We start from the raw sequence: 22172 nt of genomic DNA on the forward strand, positions 1-22172 counted from the left end.
ACGACGAACAGAAAATATATATCAGTGATTGGTTGGGGCAGGGGGGGAGGGGCAAAATACTGTTTGCTTACCGTTGAAAATTACCTAGGGCCGCCTCTGTCCACATATCACAGGAGTATGGCAGTGTTGGGAGGACAGTAGCTTTAAAAACAAGCATCTTGTTATCTCTACGGATGTCCCGGTCCTCAAACACTCTGCTTCATTTGGAAATATGCTGCACTCGCAGAGCTCAGGCAGTGTTGAATTTCAGTGTCAATGTTGACTTTTGTACAGAGTTGGCTGCCAAGGTAGCGGAAATGGCCAACTTTTTCTAATTATGTGCCTTCAAGCAGACTCTGGTTTAGGACAACTCCCTCAGAGGGTTGGGGAAAACAGGTGCCTTGAAGACCTCAGCTCCAAAAACCACCCACAAGGCACAAGAAGAAGCTCATCAGCCTGGCTCTCGCCTTGCCCGAGGCGCCCCGCCCCGCCCCGCCCGCCAGAGGGAGCCGTAAAGCAAAGCACGCGCTCTTCGCCTGGCTTTTGCGACACTTAAGATGGCCGCCTCCATGGAGCGGAGGTGTTCCCTCAGCAGGAGTGAGGAGGGCTGCTAGGACGGAGGGAGTTTGGTCAAGCGGCGCCGGCTAAGATGCTGCGCTGGAGTTTCCCCCGCAGGCCTTGGTGGCCCCTTCTAGGAGGAGGAGGAGGAGGAGGAGGAGGAGGAGGAGGCAGGGAAGCGAGGCAGGCCCGGCGCCTCTTCTCGGGCTCCCCCCGCTCGGGCTCCCACTGGAGCAAAGTGGTCTCGGAGGCGGAGAAGATCGTGGGCTACCCGACCTCCTTCATGAGTCTCCGCTGCCTCCTCAGCGACGAGCTCAGCAACATCGCCATGCAGGTGCGCAAGCTGGCCGGCACCAAGCACCCGCTCCTCGACACCGCCAGGTAACCGAGTCACGGAGGGGCAAGCACCAGCCCCAAGCCGCCCCCTTGGCAGGTAGGAGGCCACAGCCAAAGCCCTCCCGACAGATGGCCACCCAGCCAGAGAAGGGCGCTCTGCCAGGCTCCCAGACAGCATAGTCCACAGTTGGTTCCAATGTCTAGTGGCCCTTCCACCCTATATCCCAGAATATCAAGGCATGAGATCCCACTCAATTTCTATGGATTCAATTTGAAAATATCAAACAAAAGAGCCCTATGGTGCCTCTAGAACTGGCATGGGCAAACTTGGGTCCTCCCTCCAGGTGTTTTGGACTTCAACTCCCACCATTCCTAACAGCCTCAGGCCCCTTCCTTTTCCCCCTCAGCCGCTTGACTCAGATTTTTTTTTGGGTCGTGTCAGAGTGAGTTGAGAAACTGCAAGTCGCTTCAGGTGTGATGGAATTGGCTGTCTGCAAGAATGTTGCCCAGGGGATGCCTGGATGTCTTGATGTGTTACCATCCTTGTGGGAGGCTTCTCTCATGTCCCCTGCATGAGGAGCTGAAGTTGATAGAGGGAGCTCATCTGCACTCTCCCCGGATTCGAACCTGCGACCTGTCCTGCCAGCACAGGGGTTTAACCCACTGCGCTGGGATTATATAGGGCTGTGTAGAAAGGCCCTAGGAATCCATTGCTACTTTGTGTCCTGGGGTGCCTTCCACACAGCCATATTTATTTATTTATTTATTTATTCACTGTATTTGTATACCACCTTTCTCAGCCCGTAGGCGACTCAAGGCAGTTAACAGGGAAAAATTCAATGCTTACAAATATACTAATATGCTCATAAATATACTAATTAAAAACATAACATATAATAAAAACTAAACAAATCATTGAAATATAAATTCATAGTGTCTCCTTGTGAAAAATGCTGTCCGGTATTGTTGTCTAGGCATTCCATTTTCCTGTGTCAGTTAATCTGCATTTGCAAATATAACCCAGAATGTCAAGGCAAATAATCCACAATATCTGATTTGAACTGGATTATCTGTGTCCACACTGCCATATAATCCAGTTCAGTGTGGATTTTATACAGATGTGTGGAAGGGGCGCTAGTCTCCAGAGCAGCAGGAAACAAATCTGCTCCCTCCTCATTGTGACATCCGTTCAAATACAGACAGTTTCCAAGTTATAAACATCTGACTTAAATCATAAAGTTAAGAACAAAGGCGAGACGACAGGAAGTCAGCGAAATCTCCCACTCCTGGAAATGTTATCATGGGGAAAAGGCGTGTCTGATGAAGCTTTCCCACTAATCCTTATAGTGGAGCTCCTGGTGGCACAATGGATTAAACCCTTGTGCTGGAAGGACTGCTGTCTGAAAGGTCAGCGGTTTGAATCCAGGGACCAGGGTGAGTTCCCATTTGTCAACAACTTCACATGAGAGAAGCCTCCCACAGGATGGTAAAACATCCAGGCATCTCCTAGGCAATGTCCATGCAGATGGTCAATTACCTCACACAAGAAGCAACTTGCAGTTTCTCATGTCACTCCTGACATGGAGTTGTGGATTATCGTCCTTGATATTCTGGGTTATATGGATGTGTGGGAGGGCCCCGAGTCTCCACTACCAGATAATCTGGGATAAGAAGATAATCTGGGAGCGGATCCTGGAATATGAGGGCAATGTGGAAGGGGCCAAAGTGAGACGAAATCTTCTGAACAGGGGCATAAATAACAAAACAAACACCACAAGGGTGTGAAGCCTTCTCTATGCTAGTCAAAGCTATAGATCAGTGGTTCTCAACCTTTGGGTCCCCAGGTGTTTTGGCCTACAATTTCCAGAAATCCCAGCGAGTTTACCAGCTGTTAGGATTTCTGAGAGTTGAAGGCCAAAACACCTGGAGAGCCACAGGTTGAGAACCACTGGCCTAGAAGAAGGTAACATGATAGAAAGGTAGTAATCATACAAACGAGCAAGGTTTTATGATATATTGTGCAAAAACTACACAGCTACATTCTAGAGTGCATCTACACTGTAGAATAAATGCAGTTTGACCCCACTTTAACTGCCATGGTTCAATGCTATGGAAACAAGGGAATTGTAGTTTTTACACGGTCTCTAGCCTGTTCCACCCAAGAGTGCTGCTGCCTCACCAAACTACAACTCCCATTATTTCATAACATTGAGCCATGGCAGTTCACTTGGTGTAAACTGCATTCATTGTACAGTGTGCACCACTAGTAGCTACTACAACTAACTGTATACTACTGTTGACTACTTTTGACAGCTGCCCCCATCATTATTGGGAAAAGATAATGGACAAGTCCCAATATTGCTTGAAGTTGATCAAAGACTTCTCCTTAACCAGCATGGTCAGTTTGTCCATCTCATCTAGTTCATTATCTTCATGGTAAATAAAATGTTATTTTTTGAAATGAAAAAGCATGATATTAAGATGGAAAATATTTATTTTTTATAGCTCCACTTTTTTATATTTGAAATGTCTTCTCCTTACTCCTTTTATCTTCAAAGTCTTTTATTGTGGCAGCCTCTCTTTGGGGAACTTGATTGAGTTGCCGGTAAGGTAAGATGGCTGGGAATTCTGGGAGTTCAAGTCCAAAACATCTGGAAGGCTGAAGTTTGCCCATTCCTGATTTAGACTGAACTAAATTTAAAAAATGTCTGAATTCAGTGCTAATTGGTGAACTCTGCAGTCTGTAGTGTAGAGTTTTAGTTGCTACTTATATAGAGTATCAAGGAACTATGCCAGAAACAGGAGTTTTTCTGCTGCTCCTCAAAATCTTGTTTAGTAATCTCTGAGACTTGTCTAGCCAACTGTACCAACATAACTGTCAAAATGCACAGAAACAGATTTTTAAAATTACTATCTTAGGAAAATAAGGTATGTAGTGTGTACAGCAGGAGTGTGGAAAATGTGGCTCATGGGTCTCTTGTGGCCTCAAACTTTGACTAGTCACACTCTCTCAGCATCAGAGGAAACTAAAAGCAGCCTATCACTTAATAAATGTCACAAACTCTGACTCCCAAATACCAGCAGAGTTGTTCATCAATAGTCCGAGGTCAAGCTGATAGTCCAGCAAAGAGGATAACACAACAAAGAAGATGCATGTCTATTCCAGGGTTGTAAGCTGAATGCTAGAGTGTCCAGAGTACAAGGTTGAATCAGAATCCGTCAGCTGAGGTTCAAGGTAAATCCAGATTTCAGAAACACAAGATAACAAGAACTAATGGTTCAGCCAGCAACAAGGTGCCATCCCTGAGCTCCTTAAATCTTAAATTCACAGTGTTAGCTTTTGATGGATTTCTTCTCAGCTAATCTCAAGGATCTGCACAGCCAAGACCTCTCTCTTCGCAGGTCTGCAAAAGCTGAAACAGTTAACTCTTCCTCAGCTTGCTCAGAGGAACTTGCGTGCACTTGTTATACAGGCTGAGAAGTAGTTGCTCCTTCCATGGGGACTTTTTCAAAGCTTGGGCACTGCTGGGCTCCAGCTCAGCTGCTGAGCCTTCTACCAGCATCTCCTCGTCATTGCATTCTAAGTTATCCATGACAAAATCTTGCCAAAAAATCTCCCACAATAGAGTTGTCGTAGGGCTGCCATAAGTCAGAAGGCACACAGCAACAGCAAATAGGGAACTAGCATGGTGTTAAACTATTTTGATTTCTTCATTGGCTTCTGCACTAAATAACCCATTGGTCTTGACCATGGGATCGCCTGGGTAAAATTTGTTGTGGGGTGGGGGAAATCTACCTTTGCCTTTGGGGCCCATCAGTGAAAGGGCTTGAATGCTTCTGTGTTGTATATTGTCTCTGAATTGTTTATCACCAATAAAGTTTATGCTGCAGCAGTCATGTATGTCAGTATATAGTACCGAAAGAATTCTTGTAGATGCCTAGAACTACACTCAGTTCTGGAACCAGGTATATATTAATTACCTCAACTACTTCTGGACAGGAGGTCTTTGTAGAACTCTCTTCTAGGACATGTTAAACTACTTGATTTTCCCCCCCTGTCAGTCAGCTGGTGTCACTGTCCAACTTTTACAAGTCCATAAAGAAATTGACAATACTATGGCTTGGATGATTTTGCCTTTAGTATTTAATTATATGTTTTTACACTTGAGGATCTCATTCACTTCCTTCATGGCTTTCTGTTCAAATCCATGTCCTTCCTTTCCTAGAATGAGACTAGCAGTGCGATCTCAAGCAGGCTTTTTTGGTGACCACTTAGAACAGTGTTTCTCAGCGTGGGGGTTGGGACACCTGGAGGGGTTGCAAGGGGGTGTCAAAGGGTTGCCAAAGACAATTAGAAAACAGTATTTTCTCTTGGTCATGGGAGTTCGGTGTGCCAAGTTTCGTTCAATTCAATCATTGGTGGAGTTCAGGATGCTCTTTGATTTTGGTTAACTATAAATCCCAGCAACTACAACTCCCAAATGACAAAAACAATCCCCTGCCCAACTCCACCAGTATTCAAATTTGAGTGTATCAGGTATTTGTGCCAAATTTGGTCCAGTGAATGAAAATACATCTTGCATATCAGATATTTACGATTCATAACAGTAGCAAAATTATAGTTATGAAGTAGCAGTGAAAATAATGTAATGGTTGGGGGTCGCCACAACATGAGGAATGATATTAAAGGGTCGCGGCATTATGAATGTTGAGAGCCACTGACTTAGATGCTTTGAGGACAGAAAAGAAAAGCTCTGGTGTGCCTGCCTGCCTGTAAGTCACCTGTAGACTTGTGGTGATCTCATTAATTTTACAAGATTTTCCTAAGCAGGGAAGACACAGAGGTAGTTCCTCATTTCTTTTCTTTGATATATAGCCTACACCTCTGGTATTACTTGATGGCCTGACTCTGCATAGCTTCCAAGATAAAACAGGATCTGGTATCTTTAAACTATTTAGGTGGAAAAAGTCAGGTAGCTACAATAAAATCTTTTCCTGTTGTCTAGGAATTAAATTCTGTATGCTCTAATGTTCTCATAGGAAAGTATTATGTGTCATTGCCTGGAATTCTCTTACAGATGAACAATAAGGCATAACAATATATCAGGTATAAAATAAGTCTTTCCATCTCAAAGCCCTTCCAGACAGGCTATATATCCCAGGATCTCACCCCAGGTTTTCTGTTTATCCCAGATTATCTGGCAGTGCAGACTCATATAATCCAGTTTAAAGCAGAAAACCTGGGATCAGATCATGGGATATAGGGCCTGTCTGGAAGGACCCTCAGCTTAAAATAGCATTCAGTGAACCATGGGGACATGCATCTCATGTGGTGGCAAAACGTCATTTGGGCAACCTTTTTGACAGCAAATATCACATCACTGCTGCCATATCTCTAATTGCATGCAAGTGTTTCAAATATTTATGACAGAAAATATTTATGACAGAGATAAAAGTTTATATTAGAGATCAATTTCTCTTTCAAAATCTTGTTGAAGTCCTAGACTAATACTAAAATCAGGAAAAATGAAAATAAGGCAATGTATATTCATTAAAGGTGAGTTAATGAACCACAGCTGTAAAAGGAGAGGGCATGTTGCTGTTTTGCCAAAAAATGTATATTCTTGACAAGGGGAGACCAGCATAGAGATACAGTTGCGCAAGAAATGGTCCTTTAAAACCAAAATAACACATCCATGGTTGGAATAGATTTAATTATCTTTTGCTTGAATTAAACAGGAAATGAATAATACTGTGTTGATAGTTAACAAAGTTACTTACTGAAAAAAACGATTTAGTTAAAGACTACAGCCTGTTTTAGGTCACTATTATTCTAGGCCATAACATTTTGTCTATTGTGTGGAATAGCTGCACTAGTCTAGATTTACATTTGGCAGTTAAAGAGAGGAACCTTTCCTGTTTGGGCATCTCTGAAGTTACTTGGCTCTTGATACAGCCAAATTCTTCTATGATAAGCCTAATTTTGCCTTGTATTCCATTCCCACCCTAGAGACATTCCAGATCTTGCAAAGCTGCTTGAAGTTTTGCAGTTGTGTTCTTATATTATGGTAGCAGTTGTGTGGAAAGTTTCAGCCAAATCACTTCTGACAGCTGGCAGATATTAGCTTTCTGTAAACTAGGTGGCTTTCTTATTTTGAATTTCCCCTTACTTTTTCCTGTTATGAACTCCTAAAATAGACAGATTCTGTTCCTTGCAAAGTTAAACTTGTTTTACTCTGTGGAGCCTACTCAGAACTTGGTGCCCTTGGCTAGCTGTGTGCATTTTGAATGATCTTTTCATGTTCATACAGAGATTTGGTTTGTTCAATGACTTAGGAGGGATTTAGAAGGCAGGCACATACTGGCACATTTGAGGAAACCTTCCATTAAAGCCTTCATAAAACTGCTCAGCTCTAAAATAAAGTAGCTATAATGCCACGGGAGGAACAAAAGTGGGGAAGAGCATGCTTAAATGAATAATAAGCACAACATTTGGTGCAATATTATTTCACTTTTTTGGAAAGGTTAAAATGGAACTCTCAAAATAAAATAATACTTCATTTTTTAAGTATAGGACAAACTATAATTTTAATAAATAAGATATTTTTTTCTTTTAAGCAAATACTAAATTAAACATATTCAAGTCACAGAAAGAAAACTGGAGTGTATTATTGATTGTGATAACCGTACCTATAATTTTGTTTTGCTTGATCTGCATGTTGCTCTTTTCCATAGACAGAATTGTGGTTCAAAGAGCTTCAAAACTACTTCCTGGAAGCTGTTGGGATTGGCTTAAAACTGGTGTTTAATCTCAGTGATGTGGATCAATGAAACTAACATGTGTTTTTCTTTTGGCACTTAAGGCATTTGCACTCCCAATATATCTTTGTCGTTCTCCATCTTTTGATCTCATGTTTTGTACTTGAGTGAGGTTTCCATAATAGTTTTCCTAAATTGTAGGGATAATAGCAGAACAATTTAATGGATTTGTACTGCTTTAGAGCTTTCCCAGTTGTTGGGGGTGAAAATACACTATCACCCTTAGAGAATCACAGAACTGTAGAGTTGGAAGAGACCAAACGTGCCACCCAGTCCAACTCTGTTCTGTCATGTGGGAACACACAATCATAGCACCCCCTATAGATGTCATCCAGTCTCTGCTTAAAAACTTCAAGAGAAGGTGACTCCACTACACTCTCAGACAGAATATTCCACTTAGATGGAATTCTGCTTTAAAGAGGTACTTTTCAATTTAATGTAAATCAAGGACAAAATTACACAAGCCAGCAAGTATTTTTCATCAGATATAATTTTAGGTCATTCTGTAAGATTTTTTGTGCTGAATTCAGATCTGTATTTATTTTTTCTCTATCATTTGTAGTTCTTGTGATGAGGCTAATTGAGTAATTAATGCATTTATGCGTTGATATCAATAGAATCTAATTGATATCAATGTGTAAATGCATTAATTATTTGTTTAGCCTCATTGCAAAAACTATGTGATAGAGAAAAATAAACACAGATCTGAATTTAGTGCGAAAACTCTATAAGAATGATCAAAAATTATATCTGATGAAAAAAAAATGTTGGTTTGTGGTTAATTAGATTCTATTGATATCCGTGCGTAAATACATTAACTACATTAAATTAAATTAATATTCCAAAAGAAATCCCAGAAATAGTACAAATGTACTAATATGCCTTCAACTGATGTTAAACCTGGATCTGTGGAAATATCAGTTCCTCATTTATGCTTATTTTCAATATAATTTTCTTTTTCAAGTTTGCCAATTGCTGAAACAGATTTTTTTTTTACTTTTCTAAAAGGTATGTCTCCTCTAATCTTTTTCTTCTCTCTCTCTCTCTCTATATATATATATTTAACACCAGAAATCTATATTACCACAAAATAATATACATTCAAAATATAGGAGAGGGAAAAGAAAAAAATGATTATTCCACCAACACAAATCTAATAAATAATCTCACTAAAGCTGGTAAAAGCCATAACCACAGCTTAATTACATCATTAGAGATTCTCTTTCTTGCAATATTTATGCATTTTTCCAGCCTTCAGAAAGTCTTCACCTGGCATCTTTAGAAATGACATTAATTTGTCCATTTGGCTGAATTCAGCAAGTGGAACAATCCATTCTTCCATCATCAGCACTTCAGTCTGTTTCCAAATTTGAGCAAAGCATAATCTTGGTGGTGTTATCATTTAGAATCCAAATCTTTAATAATAATACTCAGCAGAAATATTTCTAGTAACATTACAATGTCTAGTTTTAATTTTTGGAATGAACAAATAATTCTTAAACCAGTAATTTTTCACCTTATTGCAAGTTCATCAGATTCCTCCTCTAATCTTTTCAGTCATTTTCCTCAAAGGGAAATTGCAGGGGCTTTGAAGGGCAGAGAACTGTTAAAGACCACTTTAATGTAAAAAAGACAAAGATTCTTGGAACAAGATTGTAAATATCAGGACCAGAGTGCCAGTGCTTGTAGTCCTGGAAACAGATGAAAATGAACTGGATAAGATTTCAGTAATTTAGGAGCCAAAGAAGCAGTTGCTGAATTTTCAGGTTCCTCCAGGAGCTGTATCTACTGTGGGAAAAATCTAGAAGGATCAGAAGTCACTTCTGATTTTTAAAAATAAAAAAAAATGTGTGTGTGAGCATGACCTGCATGTAGGTGCATGAGATCCCATGGTGGGAGTCTCTCCCTCTATTCCTTGTGAATGAAAAAAGTGCAGGCCCCAGAAGAACATTAATGCTTTCTTGAGATTTTATCTTATCATGTCATGTACTTGTGGTGGTATACAGTAGGTCCCCCATTTTCATGGAGGTTGGGGCACAAGGTCACTGTGAAAGTGAACAAACTGCAATTTTTAATGAGTGTTTTTCTTTTCTTTTCTTTCTTTCTTTCTTTCTTTCTCTCTTTCTTTCTCTCTTTCTTTCTTTCTTTTGCCTGACAGAATGCCTCCCTAGGAATCCCTAGGTCTTCCAGTTGCCCTGGAGGACCTACAGAGTCCCAGAAAGAATATTTTAATCAAATTTGTTGATAATAAAATCTGCAAAAGTAAAATCGGCAAATGCAAAGGGCCAACTGTATAACCAATATAAGATAGTGGTCATTATCTTTCCAATGTCTTGGATCTGAACATTTGGAAGAACTTCCTGACTGTGAGAGCCATTCAGCAGTGGAACTCTCTGCCCGGGAGTGTGGTGGAGGTTCCTTCTTTGGAAGCTTTTAAACAGAGGCTATCGGGGGTGCTTTGAATGCAATTTTCCTGCTTCTTGGCAGGGGGTTGGACTGGATGGCCCATGAGGTCTCTTCCAACTCTATGATTCTATAATTCTATGATTCTAGGATGTGTCACATTGCTAGGACGCTACCGGCACACAGGCAGAAATGAAGCAAACAAACACCCAGTTTATATCAAACTGTTTAATTAAAGCAGCACTTATTTCTGGCTGTTTTAATAGTCCAAAATACAAAATATAAAGATAGCACTCAGCCACAGAATATAAAACAAAAACTGATAGCAATCACTACACCGTAGTCACAGAGTCCAGTCAAATGCCAAGAGTTCAATGAGTAAAGTCCAAATATCAAGAGTAATCAAAAGCCAGTACAGAGATTCAAGGTTCTGGAGTTCCAAGAGTTCAGGAGAAGGTCAGGATACTGAAAATCCACAAACCTGGGGGAAAACCAGCAGCATCTACCACCAAAATAAGACAAATACTTTTCTCTCAAAGATCAGTCCCAAGGTTACCTCCTTATCCATTAACATCTAGCTGCAACCTATCTCTTGCATGCCTCTACCCTTAATTTCTTTCACCCGTAAACTCTGATTTACAGATTACTCAGCCCTTTAGAACTAAGACTTACATTAACACTTCCATCACCAGCTGCTAGGCCTGCCACCATCACCATCAACTGTGGAGCATGATACATGATAGGATGCACTCTTCTTTAAGTTCCTGATATGCAGACTAGAGTCCTCCCATATTCTGTATTACATGTGAATGTGCAAGTATGGCTAGGTGGGATTTGGCTATCTTTGTTTGCTTTGTCAACTGTAATTTTATAAAGAAAAGAGGTCTCACCTCACTGACTGTTGTTTATGTCTAGGCTATATTACTGTAATGTGGGCTACCATTTGCTTACAAATGGTTTAGCTGCTCCAGTTCAGAATGCAATTGTGAGAATACTCATTAGAGCTAGATATTCTGGATACATTGTCATCTATTCCATGCTGGTCATGCTGGTTATTTGTGTCTGGTCCAGTTTTAGGGCACTGAATGGATTGCCTTAAAGAAAATTTATCTTCCTGTATATCAGTCTTACTCTTATGTTCAGCATTGGAGGCCCTGTTCTCTTGCCCACTAATGGGAAATATTACCTTGATGGATACCTTTTTATGTATGTGATCCCCATCTGTGGAACATTTGCTATGGATCCAACCAAGTATATCTGTGAGCTGTTATTTGTTGTTTTTTAAACAAGACTTAAAGACTTTTTAAAATTCCAGTCTGCTTTTAAGCGATTTTATGATGTTGCTTTTATAATGGTATTATCTGCAGTTTATGTTGAGTTCTATTTTTTGATGTAAGAATAATATATAATCTCATATTGTTAGTTTTTAGTAATTGCAATATAACAGCCTATGTACACGGGCCAAATGAGGTGAGGTGAAGGTAAATGGACTTAATGGTCTGATGTGGTCTTGCCCTACATTACCATGTTACTCAAAGTCAGGTTCCAGAGCTCAACTATATTTTGGCAACATGTAAACAGTTGGGCTGTCTCTGATTTGGGACCCTCTGCCATTTTCCTGGCACTCAGGTGATCCCTCCTTTCCGCCCTCCTCTCTCTGAGTTGTGCTGGCAATTTAGCCAGTGTCAGTACTACGGATGAGCAAGAACCATGAGCAATTTTCTGTCCCATGGTTGCTACTACAGTGGAGACAAAACAGTGAAAGAAATGATGGCCAGCCAGTACTACTGAACTGGGCTTAGCGCCACTGGGCAGTGTAGACGTTCCCCTGTTGCTGAAGTGGCTGGAGGGCTGCAATATGGACTCCTTCCCATCACCTGGTGGCCATTCGTGTGGACTTCCCAAGGGCTGATTTGAAGTACTCCATTCCAGAGCAGCCTTGGCATAAGTGGCATGAGTAAATGTATCCTAAATTGCATAGGATGGATTACCACCATAGACGTATGGAATGAATAATCAAAATAACATCTTGACGTTTTATGTGAATACAGAATATTATGGCTTGCCCACAAACAAGGACCACAGATAAAGAGTAAATTCTGTTTTATGATCATGATGGATAGCAAAACAAAACAACTAGGCTATATAGTAACATATGCTGGTAAGCTGTGGTTTCCTGAGAAAACAAGGTTTTTCATAAATCACAGCAGACAAAAAAGAAGGTAAAGAAGGAATAGATCATAAGCTTGGAATTGCTGTTCTTCCATGTGCTGTTGCACATGAATATAGCTAGTACTTCCTTTCTAATTTCAAAATACTGGTTTAAAAATGTTGTTTATAATGATATTTATAGCTCATCCCACAAATATTCTGGTTTTTTTCCCTTGTTCTGAGAGGATTTGAATTCAGAAATTATTTCACTGGGCAAAATTAAGTACAAAAGATACATAGCAAATAAACTGTTACAGCTGCAATATGCTATTTTACTTCCAATATGTACAAATGCGATTATATCTTGTATGCCAAGTGGTAAATGGATGTCTTTAGTAGTTTTTCCAAAGAAGACTGTGAACAGAGTGAGCCTGCTCTGTTAGAGTTGTATGTATGAAAGAAAATACAGATGTAATTGTATTTGTCTAGGATAGATTCTGTGGCTAGCATGGCTAGATTATTTAATAACACAGCAGTATTATGTAGGACTAAAGTTTTCATTGACAATCTGGGAAAGAAACAAACGTGGCCACTTTTTTTGCCATCTGTTGATAATGCTATATAAAGAAAATTATTCTGGTTGCTGTGGAAACTAACATTTCCAAAACCGCAAGTTACTTAAATTTTCCACCTTTGAAAATCTTGCTCTCTCTCAGGGAGGAATATGCACATGAGAAATATATCAGAAATGTTGTAGTTGGGTTTTTTTTACCAGTTGTTAACTGTAAAAATGTATTAAAATATATGCATTTTCCCCACAAATGGTAACTTGGTCATTTGTGTGTGGGTATGATATGGTGTATAGTATAGTCATGTAGATAGCTACTTTGCTAGCTGTATTGTGGGATTCCACAGTGCAGTAAAAATATAATTATGTAGGTTTTAGGAAATGAATATTTATTTAAACCTTTTCTGGAATTATTTATATTATCCCTTGTCTTCATGTGTCTTTAGTGAGGCACAGCTTGTTTGCTCTTTGTAGCATTCTGTAATCTGGATTTAGTGGGGGGAAAGTCAGAGTGTACAAGTGTTGAGGATAATGCTAATTCCCAGAAACAGAGTGATATGCATTATCATCCTAAAATTCTATCATTCCTTCCATCCAAGGTAACTAGAGTTATCTAAGAGGTAAAACAGTAGGCCCTTCCAATCCTTAGGCTCTTCACCTGTGATGTAAACCAATTGCAGATCATTGTGACCCATATCTTAAATGGTGGCATCTGGATGTACATGGATATGCTATTGCTGTTCAATAATATGGGGCATGGCGACCTGTGTTTTTTGCCATCTACAAGGCCCTTGAACCTAAACCCCTGAAGATCCAGAGAGCCGACTGCATATTTGTTCTTTCAGATAGAGGACATTGTATAGCTATTCAATTTTTTATTTAACATTTTTTCCTCATAAGAAAAAAAGATAGAAAAAGCAATTGCAAAACATGACAGAGTGGAAGATGGCTTTGTTGCAAAATTATGAATGAAGCAATCTCTCAAAATTCTGTGAATGAAGACTGCCACTGCCGTTGTGCCATAAAAGGCTCATTTCGAAGACCCTATGAAGTCCCAGATGATTTTGCTTTAGAAGTTGGAGTGGGCTTTTATGATTAAACAGAGGCAGTTGTGTTATCCCAGCCTTCTTCACCAGTTCCAGGACAGTAAACAATTAATATAAAACATGTACTAAAATCAAAACTTAGAAATATCTAAATATTTATATAGATTCATCTTCTGGAAGGGAGTTGCATGGCAGGGAGGGGTAAGTCCCAGATGGAGATGGTAAGCATGGATGTCGTGCTACTCCATGGCACTATGAAGAGGGAATACTTTGCCAATCTTAACATCTAAGGAAATCCTTCAGAAATCATTGAATGTTCTAATGTGAATTCAAGAAGGGTCTGGGGAAGAATAGAAGAAAATGTCTTCATGTTAAGGACAGGTAGCCCATGGAGCTTGGGTGTGGGAAATCAATACCATAATAGCATCTAACATACATAGTGCTGCTCTTGGATAATCATGATGATAGCATCGAAATCATGCACCATATTGGATGTATGGAAATGTTCTACAAGTACTGCCATTTCACTAGGAGAGTTTATTTTCCCCTGTATTTACGTGGTTTAGATCTCACTTCCTCATGAAGTTGTAAAGTCCTATTGGATTTTTCTACATTTCCCCCTAAATAATTCCCTACTTTTCTGTCTGCTATAGAAAAGAAATGTGTTTTGCCACCAGATGTTCTGGATTGGTTTTGTCTGATACATTGTAAATACAATATTTTGGAAAAAATATATTTGAAGAGTCTATTGTCAGTAGGACTCTGCCTCCAAATTACTACCACTATTTTTTTTCATTCTGGCAAAAATATTTCAGCGCAGAGTGCAGCTAAATCACTGAAACTATGGATTCATCTCTTATCTCTAGTTCAAAAGTGAAATGGCTGGTTGTTAGAAGTTGAAGTGTACACATTTTTAGTGGGAATGCTCATGTTTGTGTGATTTATTCTTTTAAACAGATGGACGGTAGTGGGAGGTGTAATTCTTTCAGCACATAAACTATTAGCCTGTGTTACAGCTTGTGTGGGTGGTGCGAGTCTTATCTCAACATACCATAATAGTGTATTTGTTTCAGAGCTAGACTCTCCTCCCCCCCTCCATCAACAGGATTTTTTTTAACAAAAATCAGTTTTGCAATTAAATCTGTCTGTTTTTTTTAAAAAAAAACTAGTTTTGTCACATGAATAATACAGTAATTGGACATCACTTTTAGTATTCTTTCTTGTTCTGTAAATCTAGATTTGCCAAGGCACATTGTACAAGTCTAATTTTATTTACCTTGAGGGTGCTCTATGTAATAATTGCAAGATGTACGAAACAGAAGGGGCATCATAATCTTGAGAGATTTATATTTATGTTTATATACTTGTGGTTCTACTTTGCCCAAGCTTTTAATAAATAATCTGTCTGATACAGATGTGTGTGTGTGTGTGTGTATTTGTGCACCCAATTTTACTTGGGCTGCTTTCAGTTCAGTTTTTCTCCCAGAGGCACCTGTCTTCAGCTACATACCCATCAAGAATAATTGCACCATCTGGAAGTCTTTTATGTACCTGTGACTAGGATTCAGTATCTCTGGGGAACTGGATTTAGGTAGAATGTGAATGTGACCCCCGGAGCCATGTCAAGTGACTGCAATAGCTTCTAGTTGCTAAAGGATGGTCACCTTAGGCTTTATTTGTTTGAAGTCTCATGTAATTTGCTTTAGTGAAGATTGAGTACATATCACCAATATCATTCTGTTTGCCACTTGGGGTATAAAAGTACTTCAGCTTTTACTTAGGTCATAACTTGGGTAAAGAAACCATTAATAACTATAGAATACTTAATAGTAATAGTCATGTAAATGAATACTGCATTATTTATCATTCTCCTTTAACAAGATTCCTCCTTTGTATTTTATCCACTGACATTTTTCTGTCTAGAAATGCTACTGATTAGCAGCTGTTTTATCAGTAAGTTGGGTTATTTCACAGGTTAGCATCTCTTCACTGTTTCTTCCTTGGAATTCTATTTTTAATCTAACTCCTGTCTTACCTTAGTAGATTTAATTTACATTTTATTCAGCCAAAATGAGGGTGACTGTGGTGACTGAACATATTTTCTAACTAGGTTTGAGCCTCTAATTTAAGTATTGATTTTTTTAAAAATCGTCATATAACTTGCACATTATCTTTGTACTTAACTGAATATATTCTTATGGCATAGCACAGGAATGTTATTTGTTTCTGTATACTATATACTATATGTGTTGATTCTTCCCCTGAATATTGTTTCTTCACCAGAGAAGGCAATGATATACATGTCTGTTTTCATCATCTTCAAAATTTGTGGAAATCAAAGATTTTGAAACAGAAACTTTGCTAAGAGCTTAAGATGAAAAGAATGTTGTGACTTTCCACACAATCCAAAGCATATCTATCAATGATAAAGATGTTTTCCTTTAATAATACGTGTGAAAATATAGTTGGTCTACCGATCCCACCAAAGATCGCACACATTTAGGCTGTGTCACCATGGTTTGTTGGACCTGGAATTCATTCATTGTCCTCATGTTTCTTTCTTCCATCTCCTTGTTTCTTCCTTCATTTCTTTCTTGTATTTCCCACCTGTCAGACACCCATCTTAAAATAATGATTTGCAGAGATTGTTAAAAGCAGACTAGTTCTTGCCAGTTGAAAGAGCAAGTTGTAAGCAGTAGCCTCACTTGGTACATTAATGAAAAATTATTACAGAAGTGGAAAGTGTAATTTTTAGATCTTTTGCTCTAGCCTGTTTCAGTTTACATGTACTGGGCCTAAGCAACTTTTGTATCTCAAGTAGTTTGTAGGCCTCCTTTTGATGTCACAGAGCAGTCTATCCAATCTTAAAAAGTCCTCTGCAAGCTATCAGTTATGGTCTATTCTTCACCATCAGTCCATTAGATGGAGAAGAAGAGGAGAGGAAGGGAGGCATAGCGAAGGGGGCAACACAGAAAGAGAGGGTGTTCAAAAGTGAGATATAAAATGGGGAATGCAAGGGCAAGGGAAAAAAAGAATTAGATTATCTAATGTTAGCTTTCAGCAAGTGCATACCATTTGGCTCGTGCCATATCTACTTTTGGATTTTTTCTTCGACCCTACCTACCACCGTCATTTCATCCTCAACAAGCTACTGCCAAGGGAATGACACTTTCAACAGATCTAAATAATTCCTAAACTTAAACATGGTTTAGGTCTGCAACTCTGAGGCATCTGGGCCCCATTTCCCGCACTTGTTCCACCAGCCAAACCAAATAATTGACTGGAAGCTCATTTCCTTTTCTAGCCAGAGAAAATGCCCCCCCCCCCCCAAATGGGAGAGGGGGACTTTTGTCATAGGATTGTGGTTGCCAGAAACTTCTGGAAGTACAATTCCCTAATCCTCCACTTTTCTTAAAAAAAAAAAAAAAAGGTTGCTATTTGGGGTCTGTGATGGTTCCAGAGACTGAACAGATACCCTTCAGAGACCAAATTTCACTCATCACCTCTATGACTTTCACCATTTATTTAGGAAGCAGGAACACAACATTACGGATTCATTTCCACTAACTGAAACTATTATTTAGATGTTCATCTGAAATGGCATATTATGATGGAATAATTTGAGGAAATACTGTTCTGACTTTATTATTTTTTTTCCTTTACAGAGGTTTTGTGTCTGATAGCAGAAACAACCTGCAGATGAGAGGTCTGGTGGTATTACTTATGTCTAAGGCAGCTGGGCCTAGCATAACAACAGAGAATTCCCTTCAGAATGATATGATCAGTGGGATATACCCCAGGTAAGATTTTGATAATATCAAAGAACCATACAGTGAGCCTTCCACACTCGCTGGGGTTAGGGGTTCAGGACCAGCACGAAAGAGAAAAACTACAAGTAAACAAATTGCTACTTTTTTACCTAAGAGAATACCTCTTTAGGGGTTTCCATTTCCTCTAACACAACTTGGTGATTAGCTTCCACTACAAGTTGACAGTAGAGTTACGCTGGAGCACCTGGAAATGATATTTTAATCAAAGCCACAAACAAAAGTAAAACCTGCAAAATATATTGATTTTTCTTAACTGTTATCTTCATATATGGTTTCAAGTTTTATTTTCACCTGTTGTGTTTGGTTTCTTTGACATTTGTATGTTAATGTGTCAGTAATACAAATAGCTGTAATGGTGAGAAACCAACTATGTTAGCTGATTAGTCTTAAATGTCCCTTGTGGCAATATTTAAGGCAAATCATTTAGCATATTTAATGGTTCTGATCTAGAGAAATGAATAAGAAACTGTGCATCCAGCAGGGTATTTTTAAAGCTTCTCTTTCATTTAGCATATTAAAACTGCAATCCAAGTAGGAATTACCAGTTCCTTTACCTGCAGATTTAGAACTACTTTGTATCTCCCTTGCATCTTGCTTTCAAGTTAGTCCTTTACACAGCCTCTAATCCCACTGTATGTGTTAACAGTAGAAATCCTAGTGTAGCTATCTGACTGAATGTGTAGCCACTGTCAAATGATTGACAATAATCCCTATCATTTGTTGAGGAAGGAAAAAAAAGCAATTTAAGTCCCCTGTTTCAAATCTGCAAAAATAAGACATGGCTGCCAGTGATCTGACCTGAGCTACGTGCCTTCGCTACCGCATCAGAATTTTTAATATCAAGGGCCACATATGTACTTTTTGTACACAGAGGACCTTTGTTTGAAGAGATGCTAACAAAGCCCGTTTCCATATGCAAATGTCTCCAGATGAGTCAAAGTGATAGTGTTTTCTCATTTCTTCTTTATAGTCATGTTACACTTTCCCAGCTGTGCAGAGGCAGCAATTTTACTGGCACATGTGCTTACCCATGTGGTGTCTTCTTCGGTTTTATGGAGGAAACAGCAGAGCAAACCTGATCTAGCAGCACTGATAAATACAGCCCAGCAGATCTGGCTTGTGTTCATGCTTGTGTCTGAACATTATGTAGACTTGCATTTGAATTTGGAAGATTGGTGAAGATAAATGTATCATTTTTAAAAGAAACAAATGGACTAAAGGTTCATTCTCATCAATCATCAAATGGAAATATTGCTCAGGCATCCAGAATCAATTACATCATTTTTTGCAAGCATTGCAAGCCATTTTGTTGGTTTGGGACATTTATCTGTATTTATTTGTATCAAAAACTACTTTTATGTCAAATATATTAATTTCTGGTGTTTCCACTAATGGATCCACTAATACAAAAATGGTAATCTGGTAATCCCTTGGATTTAATAGAAGTAAGATGCGAATACCTAGAAGAATTTAAGTAGTATAGTTAGAATTACCTTTTATGTTTATCTCATTCTATTTGTTGTAGATATTTCTCAAAAATATGCCACAAACTTTCCAAGGAATCTGTTCTTCTGCAACATTATGTATGACCTTTATAATTGCCATGTATATTCTGTGTGATTTGTGTGTGTACCAATTATTCAGTACCAAAACACATGAGATTTGTTCTTTAAATTCTAATTAGCCTTTCAAATTTTACACTCACTTTATCATGTTTGCATGATAAAATAATAAAACAGCTTACCTCATGGGTGCCTCAATAGGTCACTGTAAATCTACAGTCACTATTATTGATTATTATTTGTCTATTTTTAGAACCTTAGTGGGAGAAGATAGTGGGTTCCTCATAATTCATAGGAGCTGTGGTTTTGGCTAGCTTTCCAGAACCTTGAACCATGATCAAATAACTTGTATTTCTCTGAATATTATCAAAATAATGTGTGGGCTGATTTCAAATATGAAAATGTCCTATGTCAAATAATAAAGGGATTGTTCAGGATAGTCATGCGCAACATTTCCCTTATATTTCTTTTAATGAAAAAAAGAACAGCAGATATAATCTTGAGTGAAGCTCAGTGTGGGTGGGGAAGTTTGGTTTTCTTTCTTCTTGAGCAGGCCTGGAGCCCAGAATTTCACCCCCTGCTACCTTTCCTCTATAAAAGTAATCGGGAGAAATACGAGGTTATTTGGGCTTGTGTATTTTCCATACACAAGGTTCCCTTTCAGTTCTTAGTGTCTTCCAATGATATATTAATATTTTGGTACACTTTTGTCAGTGGAGCAGACAGCTTCAGATGGACTTCATTTCTGATCTCTTAAGTGTATATGGATCTTATGTGAGTTAGTGTGGGAGAAAAAGTGAATTGTTCTTCTTATTGTATGAAGTAGAATGCTTTTCTCTGCAGAATTAACATATGTAATGTAGTTCAGCCAGATGGAGATGAGAGGTTTGGGGGTATAGGGCCTGATGGTTCTCTAGGTGAGCAAACAGAGGGGTTTTTAGAGCAGGATGGTTCTCCAGTGGAAGCAATGGAGGGGTTTTTGGAGCAAGATGCTGTTGCTGAGACAAAGTGTGTGAGAGAAACTGTTTTGGAAGCCAACAGGCAGGGGGAGGAGGATAACATTAGTTCATCTGAGGAAGCAGCTGGCTTAAACAGAGATACCAGGCTGCTTCTGAGGAGACAGAGATTCAGGTGCAGGAAAACTCCTGAGAAAGAAAGGCAGAAGCAGGCCTCTCAAGGTCAAGTTCATGTTTTACCGTCCTTAAATGAGAGAGAGAGACTGTTAGAATTTTAGATCAAGCAATGTTGCTATTGGAGTGTGGAACTCCTGCCTCGTTTCTGGTTAATGCCTTAGTTCAAGACCCAAGGTTCATGGTCAAGTTTTGCTCTGGATTCATGCTCATGTTTTACTCTTTGTTTCCTGGATTAATATTTATGTTTTAATCATTGTTTTCTGGATTTACCTATTGCATTTGGGGCTTGCTTCTATTAACTCTTGGATTTTTACCCTTCTATTTGCTTAAGGTGCCTTTGGCCATTTTTATCTATGTTTTATCAATAGTGTATTACCATGCTTGGTTGCTTGGTGAGAGCTGTGAGCAAGGTGAACTCCTGCTGAGGTGCATCATAATGGCTCTCATGACCTTCCCTGCTATCACTATATGCCCCTTTAGGTAGCCTTATCTGTGAATACTCCTTATATAGCTCTTTAATGCAATGATAGAGAATATATGACTTCCCAAAGTTGTTGGATTTCAGTTCTTATAAGTGCTATGCTGAGAGCCAATAAACATTTTTTTAGCAATATTGGTAATGCTGAGTTGCAGTCGCACAGCATTTGGAGAGTAGGGGATTGCACAAGTGACATGGGTTCTCCGTACCAGAAGTAGAAGAGAGAGCAGTCATCTGTCTGCGATCTCAGCCCAGGTGTTGTTTTTATAACTTGTGTGATTTGTGCTGTTCTTTGCTTTCTGTTATACAGACAATTTTAAATTCTGCAATTTGGGCAAGTGAAAATATCAAACTGAAATCAAAATATCATATTTAACTAAGCTGCTATAAACTTACTCTTTTAAACTGTGAAAAGGTTTTGGAGTGGCACAGCTTTACAGGTTTCTAATTGAATTCTCTTCTGCCTCAGCACACTCTCAGTTCCTCGCTCACAGTCAAAAGATAGTCCTGTAACTGGAATTTTGATTTCAGAATTTTTATCATCAAGTTTCCAGATCTATTTTCCTGCTCATAATCAGAACTCCTGAAACATGTCACATTATGGAAAAATGTTGCAACAGCATAGCTAACCCTTGCCCATGTTTTAGGATTGGTGAGACATGTATGTGTTAATATAAGAACATAAATTTTATACCAAGAAAATGCAGTACTAAGCCTAGGGAGATTCCAATGCCATCATTTACACAGGCTACTCACATTTACATAAAACTACTTGATTTGGTACTTTTTTGTTACTGCTGATTAAAAAGCAATTTGGAAGACTTCAGATAGATCTTATTTGTGGGAAAGAGCTGGGACGAGAACAGAAGGTATTGAGTAAGATTGGTAGTCTAGAAGGATACAGAAAACGTATTATGACTTCAAGATAACTTTATTTCTGAGTCTGCAGAAGCCAATACACTTCTATATTTTTCTCTACAGATGTAAGTATAAGAAATTAGGTCTCAGACTTTGGAGGAAATGTCACTCTTCAAAAAAACATGGTTTCTGTCACTCAGCATTTCAGAATTTGATGTAATTAAAAACATTTAAACATCCCCTTCTATATTTCTACTTAATGCAAAGAGCCATAGTAGTTGTGAAATGATACCCATTCTCTAAGAGCACTAGCAATTCATCTGAGTGGTTTATCTGTAAGATTTGGGAAATGGATGAGAGGGGAGGTTAGGGTTAGGGCTCTGTTACAGTAAAATAATAGCACTACATGATAAAAACACTAATAATACGTTTTTGAAAAATTAAACTATGA

General features: G+C 38.8%; 1 protein-coding gene across 2 annotated transcripts in view; it reads left to right on the top strand.

Annotated features, from left to right (window-relative positions):
• Positions 1-504: 504 nt before the first annotated feature.
• PDSS2 (decaprenyl diphosphate synthase subunit 2) overlaps positions 505-22172 on the top strand; it is a 96677-nt gene continuing 75009 nt past the window's right edge. For both annotated transcript variants that reach the window (XM_067467318.1, XM_060753124.2), the window contains exons 1-2: positions 505-918; positions 17526-17660. In XM_067467318.1, the coding sequence (XP_067323419.1) occupies positions 629-918; positions 17526-17660 (425 nt within the window). In that variant the 5' untranslated portion in view covers positions 505-628. The remainder of the gene's footprint in view (positions 919-17525; positions 17661-22172) is intronic.

Source organism: Anolis sagrei, chromosome 1 (assembly GCF_037176765.1).
Source record: "Anolis sagrei isolate rAnoSag1 chromosome 1, rAnoSag1.mat, whole genome shotgun sequence".
In the NCBI taxonomy this organism is placed as follows: domain Eukaryota; kingdom Metazoa; phylum Chordata; class Lepidosauria; order Squamata; family Dactyloidae; genus Anolis; species Anolis sagrei.